General features: G+C 32.6%; 1 protein-coding gene across 1 annotated transcript in view; it reads left to right on the forward strand.

Annotated features, from left to right (window-relative positions):
* The window catches only part of Dop2r (Dopamine 2-like receptor), a 287,869-nt gene that overhangs the window by 125,396 nt on the left and 148,587 nt on the right, over window positions 1-13,886 (forward strand). Inside the window, exon 2 of the mRNA XM_064217146.1 lies at window positions 2,292-2,949. Coding sequence (XP_064073216.1) covers window positions 2,419-2,949 — 531 coding nt within the window. The 5' untranslated portion in view covers window positions 2,292-2,418. The remainder of the gene's footprint in view (window positions 1-2,291; window positions 2,950-13,886) is intronic.

The following is a 13,886-nucleotide window of genomic DNA, read 5'->3' on the forward strand; positions in this document are numbered from 1 at the left end:
AATACTCAATCGTTGTAATGGGACTCGTCAACATCGTTTTATTGAGCTTGTGAACTTCGTCGGAAGGCCTTAAATTGATTATTTCAACACCTCTAATAACTTTTATCGTTTTCACTAAAAATCGGTGAATTTCCTCAGAGTTGGGTCATTAAGCAAATTAAGAAAGCAATTAAAGCATCAGCCCCTTAAATAACCTTTGAGAGAGATTTATAATCTTGAAATATATCTCTAGGGTTGAATACGGTCAAGTGGCAATATAGATTTTTCTTAATGAAAGTTTATTAACTAAATCGTTTGATAGAAATCATGGAAACTCGATAATAGATCAAATGAGTGTTATCATTATTTTATTAGTCTCAGCTATTGTTATATAACATTTTAATTTGAAAATAACAATCCCTAAGCTCCATTTTACTTTACAACACGAATATATGGACAAATAGTCGGCTGTTTTCCTATGACATCATCACAAAGTATAAAATATACGGTGTCTACGGTCTAAAGTGGACCTAGAACGTAAACATCGGCATTGAAATATAATACCATTCATAATACAATAAATGTGCCGCGTGCTATGGGGTAGCAGTTATAAGCTCTTGACTTGACTACCTCGTTGCCCCGTGGCTAGACATTAGGCTGCAGATCCCAAGGGCCCGAGTCTAAACTTCAGGTCGAGCTGATAAAAAGTAATTGGGTTTTTCTGTCATAAAATTTTCAGTAACAGTTTGAAGTGTATACACGCCCGTGGTCCTGCGCCAGAACTCTTCCAGTCCCACTGGATTATGAGAGCGAAGGAACAGAGAGATTAGCCGCCGTGACTAAAATATTTTAATCTTAAATTATATACTTGGTAATACTTAGTATTATTTCGGGCGAGTCATTGTAACTACAGCCAAAAGGAATATATAAAATTGTAGTTCCCAAGATCGGAAGCACATTGCCAATGTAAAAAACCGCTAATATTGTTGATAGCGTCAATTTCTATGGTCGGTGGTGGCCACTTACAATAAGATAACTTTGATGACTTTTGTAACATCATCATCCTCCTGCCCTAATCCCAATTTTACTTGGGATCGGCGCAGCATGTCTTCTTCTTCCATACTTCTCTGTCGGACGTCATCTCACAAGTAACATTCTTTCTAGCCATATCGTCTTTCACACAATCCATCCATCGTTTCTTTGGTCGTCCCCTACCTCTATATCCATCCACAACTATTCTCAAAACTTTTCTTGTATGACTTTTGTAACAGTAATAATAAGTACTCAGTCAATCGCCAGCCAGCCAGACAAATTTAACCTATATTTGATGAAGACATGCGGCTATTATAGATTTATATTAGTAAAGTATTCGTTTAAACGATTGTAAAAACAAATTTATAACTACAACATATATTTATATATATATTGTTTATAGTCATAATTATCTCCCTACGAATTACGTAAATAATCTCAGGTAAAGTTTTTTTTATTCCACGTTATTATATTGTTGTCAAAGTTTCATAACGATGTCGATAAATTTCAATACACATAAACCGTATTAAACTTAACCAAATTGTACAACATTTATTGTGATAAGTACACACTGACAGCTCTTAATACATATTTTAGTACACCCGGAGGACTAATACTATGATTGCGAAAACTTCTCCCTCCAAATTCTTTGTATAAAATGAACAAGACGAATAAATTTAAATTTATTTCTGAAGCTTTACATTTTCTGTATAGAAATATCGATAATGATATTATGAATGAGCGCTGATTCTTTAAGAGTATCAATCATTTTATAAGTGACTTTCAAAACGAAGGATCTTCAGACATTTGATAATTCGATGGGTTCGAAAATGATTTCAGTTTGATTGATGGGTGAAGGAATTGAGATAATGGGGGTAATGACGCGTATTCGACAGGTGGGGGGTCCGTGACCAACCATTAATTCTGTCTTTGTGATCAAATCTTTGAGATTTTAATTAATAGTTAATAATTCAAACGCTGCGAAGGATAAGATTAATCATTTTTATTTATGACTCTTTATAATTACTCAATGATTAACTTCACTGTCTAATAGTGAATAATATCAATATTATATTATTTACTTTCTATATTATAATTTGGTTTATGAATCTGTGCGTTAGATATTTTCGGTAGAATCTACATTCCTAACCGGTGGTAGCTTCACTTAATATAGTTTGTAAAATGACGATTCAAAAGTGCTTGTAAAATCCTACTTGAATAAAGTATATTTTGTCGTTGATTTTGTAAAAGTGATTTTAATTAGTTTGTCTTTGTTCCAGATGGAAGCGCTGAGCAGAATATAAAAAAAAAAAAACGAAACGGAGATTAAGTTTTAATTAAAAATGAATGAAGAATCAAATAAATACGAAGAAAATGTAACATAACGGTTAGAGATTAGACGTGACAATGATCCACGCCACAAAAGTGCCATACCAACATACTACAGTGTATACAGCTACATATCTGTACCCGTCGAAAAGGCCGCCGGATAATATCAATGGCAATACAATAAGTACAAACACAACCAAAGGATTGTTAAATTTTAGTGATGTTAGAAATGAAACCAAAAACGCTGGTGATCTTTTGATGCTAGTCGATGATTTTAGTGATTACTTTTACGGGAATGCAAGTCATGATGTGTTCAGTGTTCACAATCACACGGTGGACGTATTCAACGACATCAGTACAAACTGTACTATAAACGGTACTTTCAACGTTTCTTGTTTCGATCGTATCGATTCGACGCCACAGTATAATTACTGGGCTTTATTGCTGTTGATATTTCCATTTTTCACTTTGTTCGGTAACGTTTTAGTGATAATGAGCGTCGTGAGAGAAAGAACATTGCAGACAGTAACGAACTACTTCATAGTGAGTTTAGCGGTTGCAGATCTTCTGGTAGCGGTGGTTGTGATGCCTTTTGGTGTTTATTATTTGGTAAGTTGTACTATTTTTATACAATTTACTTATATAGATTTATAAAAAACAATATGCGTATCAGGAATATACAAGGATGGATCATAATCGATCAAAATAATGACTTGTTAAATCTTCTCTAATTATTTAGTGTCGAATAAAAATATTCGTCGCAGTTGATCTTGATATTTTATATATAATTATATAAAGCGCAATGATTTATATAATTATATATAAAAAGTTGTAGGTTCGAACCTGATCCTTTGGGCTATTGTCGACTTCACTCCAAGGATAAGCTTGAGGAATTATTCCAGGGGTTAATAGGAGAATTAGTAATTCCATAAATTCCTACTTTGCTTTAAAAAAAAAACTTTAAATGTACACACTAAGCGAAATTATATCATTTTTTTTATAAAGTGTATGTATCGTATTGTTATACGAGTAAGAGAAGAGGTAACCCTAAAAATATTTAGAGTGAGAAATTTCCAGGTTGACATTAAGCAAAAAAGATACGATTTTCCAAAACAATTGAAGGTTATTTTTATAACGTCCCAGCTAGTACTGTAGTAGAGCATTATTTGTCAATTCGTGTCGTGTCGTGTTTTTGGAGCACGTCTCAACAAAAAGTATATCGTATTATTGTGTTAAGTGTACTAGTTGATGCTTCAATTTAATAAAAGTCTAATTTTTCTAGCGGCCTTCGTGTTTTCTTATAAATAACTCATTCGGCGCGCTATTTGTCTGCAAAATCTAGTAATTTACACAATTGGAGTTTTATTATAATTTGTAATTTAACGAATATATTATACGTACGTTTTTAATTAGTATTAATTGAAGCTGTTGAAGTCGTTTGTAATCCGTTCTCTCAATGCAGCTAATCAATGAAAATCAGCGTTGGAATCCGAAGCCCTGATGTAACGGCTTTTCGGCTTCCAAAACGAGCTGTGGTAGGCTAGAGGCTAATCTGTTTGTGACGTCACCCTCATGTGTGCATAAAGATTACTTCATTTGCTATTTGTATTATTTTGCTTCTTTATTTTTATTTCTGTTAGCAGTTTGTGTTCAAATAAATATTTATTATATTATATTCTAATCTACATGCATAAATGCATGCATAAATGCATGCATAAATGCAAGCCATTAACTTCAGTAGCAAAATTGATTTGTGTTGCGCTTCGATTAAACATAACATTTTAAAACATAAGAAGCAGCGTTTAATTGTGCTTTACAAACAATTATTCAAATTATAATAGTGATAACCTAAAAATTTGTCTATTGTACCTTGAACATCTTGATATAATGTTTTTTTTTTAAATCAACGAATACAAAACTATAAAAATATTATATGTCGGTCCTTTCCAATACTAATTTTCGTAACAAGAGATTGCTTTTCAATTCGTAACGTTAAAAGCTAATTTGCACCACAGGAATATAGATTTTATAGAAAATCATATAAATTTTAAAACTATAAAGGATCATCTATCAATTCTTATATTACATGAGTTTTAATTAAGTGTTGACAAAATAATTAATTTGATTTCAAATAAGAATTTTATTTTTTAAAGAGTGATTTTATAGGAACATACTAGTTTCCAACGGATGGTTCACACTAGTAAAAAAATCAAGTGATTATTACGATAGACAAATTTTAAACGACAGGGTTATAAAAATGACGCTGCAAAAACAGACACAAAGTTATAAGGTCAATGTACCGGAAACGTGTGATAAAAACATCAATGTGATGTATTGTGTAAGGATAACGAACACGTCACAGGGGTTGTATCACTGGAACATGTAAGTGAATTTAGCGAATTTCATTTACAAATTCATATAAACAAACGTGAATTTTAAGGCTATATACGAATAAAACGAATGCGAAAGTAACTCTGTCTGTCTGCTACGATTTCACGGCTCAATCATGACTACGGTACGGAGTAAAGTTGAAGGATATGAGCTACTTTTTTAGTTGAAGCTGAAACGTACAAACACGTATGTAGACTTTTGAAAGATGTTACAAAATACCATGACAAGTGAGCGAAGTCACGTGTTCAACTAGTTAACTTTAAATATCGTATCATATTAAAAACTATTACTATATAAAGTATATATTTCCTTGAAAAAGTTTGAAGCCTCATTTCTATCACCGTAGTTCCGAGGTAATATAATTAAAGTTAAATATAGGTATCACTGACAATTATAATAAAATTTGAGAGTCTATTTTGTAGCGTTATTAATTTCAAATATTCATCTGTACTTTTTGTGATGTTTTTTTATCGTACTTTTTTACGAAATGGCTCTCTCGTGTGCTGACGGAAACCCTGAATATATAATTATCATGATTATGTTCTCCTGATTGCGGTCACGGGCTGGTAGTCATTTTAATCAGGGAACTTCTGCCCAAGTGTGTGTATAAGCACTATAACTATGTCTTCTGTCTCTTTTCAGAATGTTCCCCGTGACTGACATGAGTTAGGAGATGATTGTAATTTAACTTGAAGAACTTTAATTGAAGCGTCAATAGCGCAATGGTTTACGGGCCGCCTAGCGATGTAAAAAGTCGCAGGATCGATTCTGACCCCGGCTATTATCGTCCCCACTCCTAACACAAGTTAAGTTCCTAAAAAGGAATATTAATAAAGCCTTGCAAGTATTTTTCTTTAAAAAAAATGGTGGGAAAAGCCTTTTCTGCTTTTGAGGGTAAGGTATGGAAAATTATTTGCTTCAATGCGACATATTATGCAGGTTTCCTTACGACGTTTTCCTTCACTGCTAAGCATGAGATTAATTATAAACTTGTGGTTATGAAAATTCGGTGGTTCTTTCGGTTTTGGAAACCGTTGTCTTTGGTAATCTTTGGTTGAGATTTATTTGTACTGACCACTGGGACATGTCGACTCTTTGGTTCGGTTCTAACTTCTGAAGAGAATCTCTATTCCATACCATCAGTTGATTCACATTTATTATAATCTACTTTCGATTCCATCGAAGTCGATTTTGACTCGAAATATGCTTATAATTATAAAAACTTGGTCGTAAGTCAAAACTAACACGACCTTTATTAGGTTTTCTTAAATCATTTTATAAGAATTATAAATGATATTTTATTCGATTCACAATGAAAAATATATATATCCGAGAGTAAATTTCCCAGAGTCCCACCATGACGAAGTACCTGTCAACGTAATTTGCCAGATTAAAAAAATAATATTATAATGACAGAAACTCGTCTGTAATAAACAAATAATAATAATAATTCATATAATATTTAATATCAAGTATTACATTCGAATCGAGTCTAACATAATGGCGTCTTATATAAAAGTTATATTTTGATTTTGATCTAATGTTAGAAAAAGATAATATAGCTTGTGGACGAATTATATATATAAATACGATCAGAGCCCAACACGATCGCCTGCCTTCCATGCTCACTTGTTTTATATCCACCCTCGATACAGCAGTAAACCTTTAATGGAGGCATGAATTCGCGTAGCCATAAAATATTCGTAATAAAATCATATTTGCTGAAAAGATACACCGTTTCCGACGTCACCAGTTTTTCTCGGTTGACAAGTTCGGTGTGATTTTATTGCGTCCAGGAATTTAGTGAATTACAACGAATTGATGAAAGTGGCTTTTTTTTATAGCGACTATTTCAATTTTAGTGTCACGTAAGTCAGTCAGCTGGGTGCTATTAACCTTCAATATTGCATTAGCCCAAAATGTTATTTGCGTTACAATTTTTCTTGCGTTCATATTATTAAAGATAAACTTTGCACACAGTGTTGCGTGGTGCGCAGATATATTCATAAATGGAAAAAGTCATCGACGCCATTGACAGCTGTCAAATTGACAGCACTTTATTACACTTTTCTCCTACGTGACATTGGCGAAATAATCTGTGCCCTGTCGGCACAACTAAAAACCATTAAACTAAGAATTGTATTGAATTATACTTTTCTACTGTGTACGTAATACTTCTATTTTATATAATATATTATCTTATTATTCGCTTATTAAGAATTTTATGAGCTTAAACCTAAACGCCTCTAATTTTTAATATGCTTAACTTTTATTTAAAATTAATTTAAAATGGCTACAAGATTTCTTTCCACAGGGCCCTAAAATACCAATGGGACAATTACATAGTTAAAGATAAAACAAAATACAAAGGATTAGAAGTGAAGTTTCGTTCATCGGTAAATTGTATACAATATGAAGATCAATTAAAACTTAATAGCAAATCAAATAAATTAAATGTATAAAAAGGCAACGTTGATACTATTATCTTTCAGCAGATAATAATTCTGTTCGAAGCTATAAGCTATTAGACTATTGGCGATGTTTAGACGATTGATAATTAACATTATTTTAGGATTTATTACTTGGTCACAGATTAATGATAAAACATCGTTAAGTTCATTGTCCATATATTTTTATGCTACGTTAATAATAATTTGATTTTATTTCAATAACATACTTATAGCTTATTTAAAAAATAAACCAAATCTGACATCGAATTGACGCATTGGTTGAGAGCTTGAATAGTCTTGAATAATGATATTAACTATGATGATGTTTTGAACGTTTAAGTAGCTGTTATCGGAACTTTTTGAAGTAAAATACAATATAAAACTGGAAGAGACCGCTATGTAGCGATAAGGTCGCCAAAATTGTACGCATCTTTTATTAAGGATGGATCTATGTTGTATTTATTTATTTTCTCTGTGTGGTGTACAATAAAGTATATCTGCCTCGCACAACCACTCTGTGGAACCAGCTTTCGCCGGCGGTTTTTCCGAACCGATACGACTTGGGAACCTTCAAGAAAAGAGCGTACTCCTTACTGAAAGACCGGCAATGCATCTGCAAGCCCCCCGGTGTTGCAGATGTCCATGGGCGGTGGTAGTCGCTTTCCATCAGGTGAGCCTCCTGTTCGTTTGCCACATATAACATAAAAAAAAAGTATAATTAAAGTGGATACAACTAGTTAAAGAGATACTATTAGTATTATACATTATAGCTAAGCTATTACTTAGTGGAATACATACATCTCAGTTTATTTACCTTTATTCTTTCTTCGATCGGAATACGGTACCGATGACTTAATTGGTGGATAAAAGTAACTACAATTTATGCAAAATTTCTAGATGCGATTCGCAGAGAAAACGCCCTATACTTTTTCCGGTTCTTCCCAGTATAATCTACGTTACTAATCAGCAGGAACTTTAAAGTAGATTTAATCTTTAAAATGTATTGTCATGTCGCAATGAATGTGTAAAACTTAAATCTTTTTTTTTCTAAATTGGACTATTCGGCTAAATTTATGGGCTTTTCGGAAGTTCATCCCAAGATTGATTGAATGTGAATCTACCACATGTTATAATGTAAATTCTACTGTGTAAATATTGCAATATTAAAATGTATTAACACTTAAACATTCTACCTTACGCATGGAATAATAATTCCAAATGAACGGTAAACAAATCCGACCGCGAAGTTCTTCAATATCATAGATGAATCAGGTAAATCAACCGATTCGCATACACTAATGTGTACTGGGAAATTATCTCTAAACAAACGGTAACCATGTCATTTGGAAAACAACGACGTAATTTGATGACACCACAATAGATTCCGCGGCTGACCGACCGGACATCATGCTTCACCGCAGCCATACATAATAGCAACATATACCCTACAAAGTACTTCAATGTGTAATAGACCTTATCGCTTTGACATAAAGTACATATTTAAATGGCGATGACAAAAAACGTCGACTATTCGGCTTTCAGTGTCCGCGAATTGGAATTTTTCTGTTCTGATTGTAATTTCACGGATTCCCAATGACATAGTGTCGTCCTGAACTTTTCGATTCGAATACCGAACGCAATATTGTTTAGGGTTCAGCTGGCAGTTATACCCTCGATAATTTTGTTCTAGACAACGATAGGAATTTACTGAAATTGTTAGCAATAATTACGGTAATTGTAGAAATATGTGTCACCAAATTAACATTACCACAACAATAATTGAAGAATTTTCTTCTGTAAAGAATCCGTTTGAAACTATCAGTCAATGTTTATCAAGTGCAACTTTAAGTGTCTGGAAATATAGAATATTTTTATGATTCTACTTGCAGTTTACATTAACAAATAAAAAGTATTTTTCGAAATTCCCTATTATGATATATTTTTGTTTATTTCAAATAGATAGTCTGACTGGCAAAGGATGGCAAGTAGGAAATATTTATCATTCCTTACAACATGAATGCGCCACCAATCTTTTGAACTAAGGTGTCCTTTGTACCTATAGTTAAACTGACTCACTGCCCGTCAAACCGAAACACAATAATACTAAGTATTACTGTTCGCCGTAGAAAACATGACGAATGGGTGGTACTTAACCAGACCCAAAACACAAAGTCATATTCTGTACAAAAACATGCATGATGCAACTAAGATTTTTTTTTAATGTAAAATCTTTTTTTTCTTGCGCTGTTATTTTCAGGGCGTAGAATTGTTTATTATTATATTTATAATTCATATTTAATGACCACATAATAATACCTATACAATATAGTATAGTAAATACAATATAGTAACATTATACCATATGTGCTAATGTAAAAGTCAAAATGAAAATTAAAATAAATATAAATAAAATAAATTAATGAAACATTGGGCAACATCATATACATTACTCTGATCCCAATGTAAGTAGCTAAAGCACTTGTGTTATGGAAAATCAGAAGTAACGACGGTACCACATACTGGGTGTATGTCAAGACAACATAGACAACTAATGAACTTTTTCTACATCGACTCGAATGGGACTCGACTGGGAATCGAACCCGGGACCTCGGAGTGGCGTACCCATGAAAACCGGTGTACACATTACTCGACCACAGAGGTCGCCTGAAAATAAATTAACATATAACCCAAATAGTGAATTATGAATAGAATGCCTTGGGAATGAACCGAATCGCCTCCTGACTGTTTCTTTTGATTATCTATTTAAATATTTGTAAATAACCACAAATTGACAAAAAAATAACCTGCTGAATTTCTTTCGGCGGTTTTTTTCAGGTCAGAGTATTTTCTTTTCCGAACCGGTGGTAGTGTTTAATTTGACCATCAATAAGGTTTTTTTGGAATTAAATAAAGCTGTCATAATAATAATAATATAAGGATACCATATACCAATATTGAATAAAGGAATTTGTTTTGATTTGAATTCAATATTAAATTTCTGTATCATTTAAAACAGTAATTGTAAAAACGATTATATTATACAAATAATAGACGTTATACCTACGGGATTAACCCGTCATTTCAAAGAAATCACACAATTAGTAAATCATTGAAGCAATCTTCTACAGAAATTAGATAAAAATATCTTTTATTATATAAAAACGTCTTCCGCCATTGAAAGCTCGAGGAACTTGCTTTTAAATCGATTTCAATTCTCCCATTTCGTCTGTCTGAGTAATAATTGTTTTATGCTTCGCTAATAGTGAATTAATGGAGTTCCCGCCTTAACATGGCTATTGATAGGTAAGGCCATTAGCGTTTCTGCATTCTACGTCTTAACAATAAACTAATAACTGGTTTGATAAAAGAAAAATATGTCGCAACCTAGAGTACCTGAGTAAATAAAACATTCACACAAGTACTTCAATTGTATGATGAAATCTTCAATATATATAAAAACCTTCATATATTTTTATTAAATCTATCATCATCAGCCCACATTCGTCCACTGCTGGACATAGACTTCTCCAAATGCACGCCACTGTGGTCTTTCTTCGGCAACTCGCATCCAGCTCCTGCCAGCCGTCTTGCGCAAATCGTCACTCCACCGTGCTCGAGGACGTCCTACAGTACGTTTGCCGAGACGCGGTCTCCACTCTAAAATCTTTATGTTAATATTATATAATTATATATGTATAAATTATAATTTTAATTTATCTATACAAAGTATTTTACGGTGGTGCCTCGTTGAGTTTCCTTTTATTCGTTTTGATTTTTTATGACGTTGTAAATAATATTTACTAATACGTAAAATTTATTTTAATTACAATTATTTATATTTGTCTTTATGCAAGAGCCAGACCTTCTTTTATAGGTGTATTTATACGTATAAAAGTTCTCAACTGTATGTATGTATTATGAGACGAAATAAAATATTACTATCATCACTGGTATGGCTGCTTCGTAGCTTTTTTACATTAGCAGCCTGTTAATTTCCCACTGCTGGGCTAAGGCCTCCTCTCCTTTTGAGGAGAAGGTTTGAAGCATATTCCAACACGCTGCTCCAATGCGGGTAGGTGGAATATACATTATTATTTGTGTGAGTGGAATATACATTAACACATGCAGGTTTCTCCACGATGTTTTCCTTCACCGCCGAGCACGAGTTGAATTATAAACACAAATTAAGCACATGAAATTCAGTGGTGCTTGCCTTGGTTTGACCCCTAAATCATCGGTTAAGATGCACGCGTTCTAACCACTGGGCCATCTCTGCTTTTTAACCTTACTTTATTAATTCAACCAATGTTGAGGTATAGTCTGTGTGTATTTTCATCCGATAAAACCCCTGCGATTTTAATCCTCAAAACGAAGTCGGCTACGGTATTTTTAGTAACTGATGTTTCCGCCCGTATTCAGCTAGCTTATCGTCCATTGATAAAAACACTTTTTTTTTCGTATTCAAACATTTATAAACATGTCCTCTATTGTATTCCGATTGCTTTTCATGGAATATTAAATTTATGTTTATTTTTATTTAAGATTTATTTAACATCAATCTTAGAAATATAATTTATTATAAAACTGACACATTCTTCTTAATACACTGATATTTTTAAAGCTAGATGAGTAATTTTTATTTCAAAATGATCAGGAATTGCACTTTAATTAAACAAAAGTTATAGGATTTTCTCTGGTAATGTTACAAGCTTAGAATTCAAGTTTCAGTGAGTAATTCGCCTTGAGTAGTGATCGCTCATTATTCAAATTCGACCTTCATTAATTGCTTATATAAAATATAAAATACTTAGATTTGAAAGATAGGAAATATTAAATGTTAAGATTCGGATGTTCTTGGGCATTTTTAAGATAAAAAATACTGAAATGTCAAAAATAAGCGTTTAATTTTGACAGTACGTGTGTTATTATCGGAAGTTACGTTACGTTAACTCTAAAATACTGGCTGAATCTGTGACTTTTCCCGTGTGAATTTCATAAAACTTTACCTATAGCACAAAAACCGTCACCCTCAGTTTACACCCTCGAGGGGTGTATTGACAAAAGTATCTTTCCCCGGCACTCAAACTATTTTTATACCAAATTTCATCAAAATTGGTTCAGCAAAAGCGTGAACAGATAACAGACAGAAATTATTTCACATTTATAATATTATAATTGATTTCATGTTGAATATTTATATATGTTTGTATGTCAAACACATGATAGTAACATATTTTCAAAATTATTTTTAAGTATTTCTAATGCATATTATACTCGTATAAAAATATTAGCTCTGCACTCGTTCTCCACAGAGACTAACTTTCGCCACGTAATTTTAGTAAGAAGTTGCATAAAGTTTTTTCTGCACGTATTAATAATATATAGATTTACTAAAAGTGCTATTAAAATACTAACACGTGCTGAATTACATGGCGCCAAATGATACGTACGAGGTGAGGCCATGTAGTTGAACATGTTTTAAATATCAGCTTAAATGTCTTAGATAGAAATATTTCGGCAGAGTGTATCTTGTAAAATTACACAATATAAGTTAGGTAAGCTAAACTCCCTAGAAATAGGGAGAATAATTACACAATACCAGCGAGGAATTTTACACTCCCTAGAATTAGAGAGCACGTGTACTCCAGCGACAGATTTATCTGAGGTTGCGTAGGATCGTTCTATTGTCGATATACATATTACAAATATTATGCAAATCACACATGCACACTATTTTACTTTGAATTTGAGATTGACTGCCGTAGCCAAAATTCTTCTAAGGACTACCCTGATACTTATTATAACATTATTAGCATTAATAATACTTGTTAAACACTTCAATGTCATTCATAGTTTATAATGAAGTACTTTTAAAAAATATAAATGAAATAATTCTTTTTTTTATTTATTTAATATGTAGGACGGAGCATGGATATTGGCGCTGTAAGAAATATTAACAATTCCTAGTAGCGCCACTGACAACCTTGGAAACTAAGATGTTATGTCCCTTGTGCCTGTAGTAATACTGGCACAGTCATCCATCAAACTAGAACACAACTACGTATTGGTGTTTAGTGCTTAGTAGAGTATCTGATTGGTACGTTCCCAGACGGGCTTGCACAAAATCCCTACCACTAAGTTTAAACGTTAAATCTATCACCGAACTTGAATTGAACTTAAAAGAATCATTAATTAATTTGTTCGTGGACCGCTTTTGAAGTTTGAAAACGTTATGAACGCTGGCAGTTGAGTTCCTCCATCTAATTAAAATTTCAAGCGCGAACGATGAAAAATAATAAGTACCTTTTTTTAATCAACTCAACAAGTACTTACATAGTCGAGAATAATTCAATCAAATATTATGTTTCATAAAACAAAATCTTAATCATTTAATTGGTAAAATTAAAATCAAGGGGAGCGTACTTAGCTTAGCTTATAATGTAAAGCAGACAATTAATTACGAATAATTATATAATAATTATTATTATGATAAAATATTAATTAAGATAACAAGATAACACTGTAAAATATGATAAATAAATAATAATAAATATTGGACAACATCACATACATTACTCGGATCCCAATGTAAGTAGCTAAAGCACTTGTGTTATGGAAGATGAGAAATAACGACGGCATCACATACACCCAGACCCGAGACAACATAGAAAACTAATGAACTTTTTCTACGTCGTCTCGGCCGGG

Source organism: Vanessa tameamea, chromosome 15, assembly GCF_037043105.1.
Source record: "Vanessa tameamea isolate UH-Manoa-2023 chromosome 15, ilVanTame1 primary haplotype, whole genome shotgun sequence".
NCBI classification, from domain to species: Eukaryota; Metazoa; Arthropoda; class Insecta; order Lepidoptera; family Nymphalidae; genus Vanessa; species Vanessa tameamea.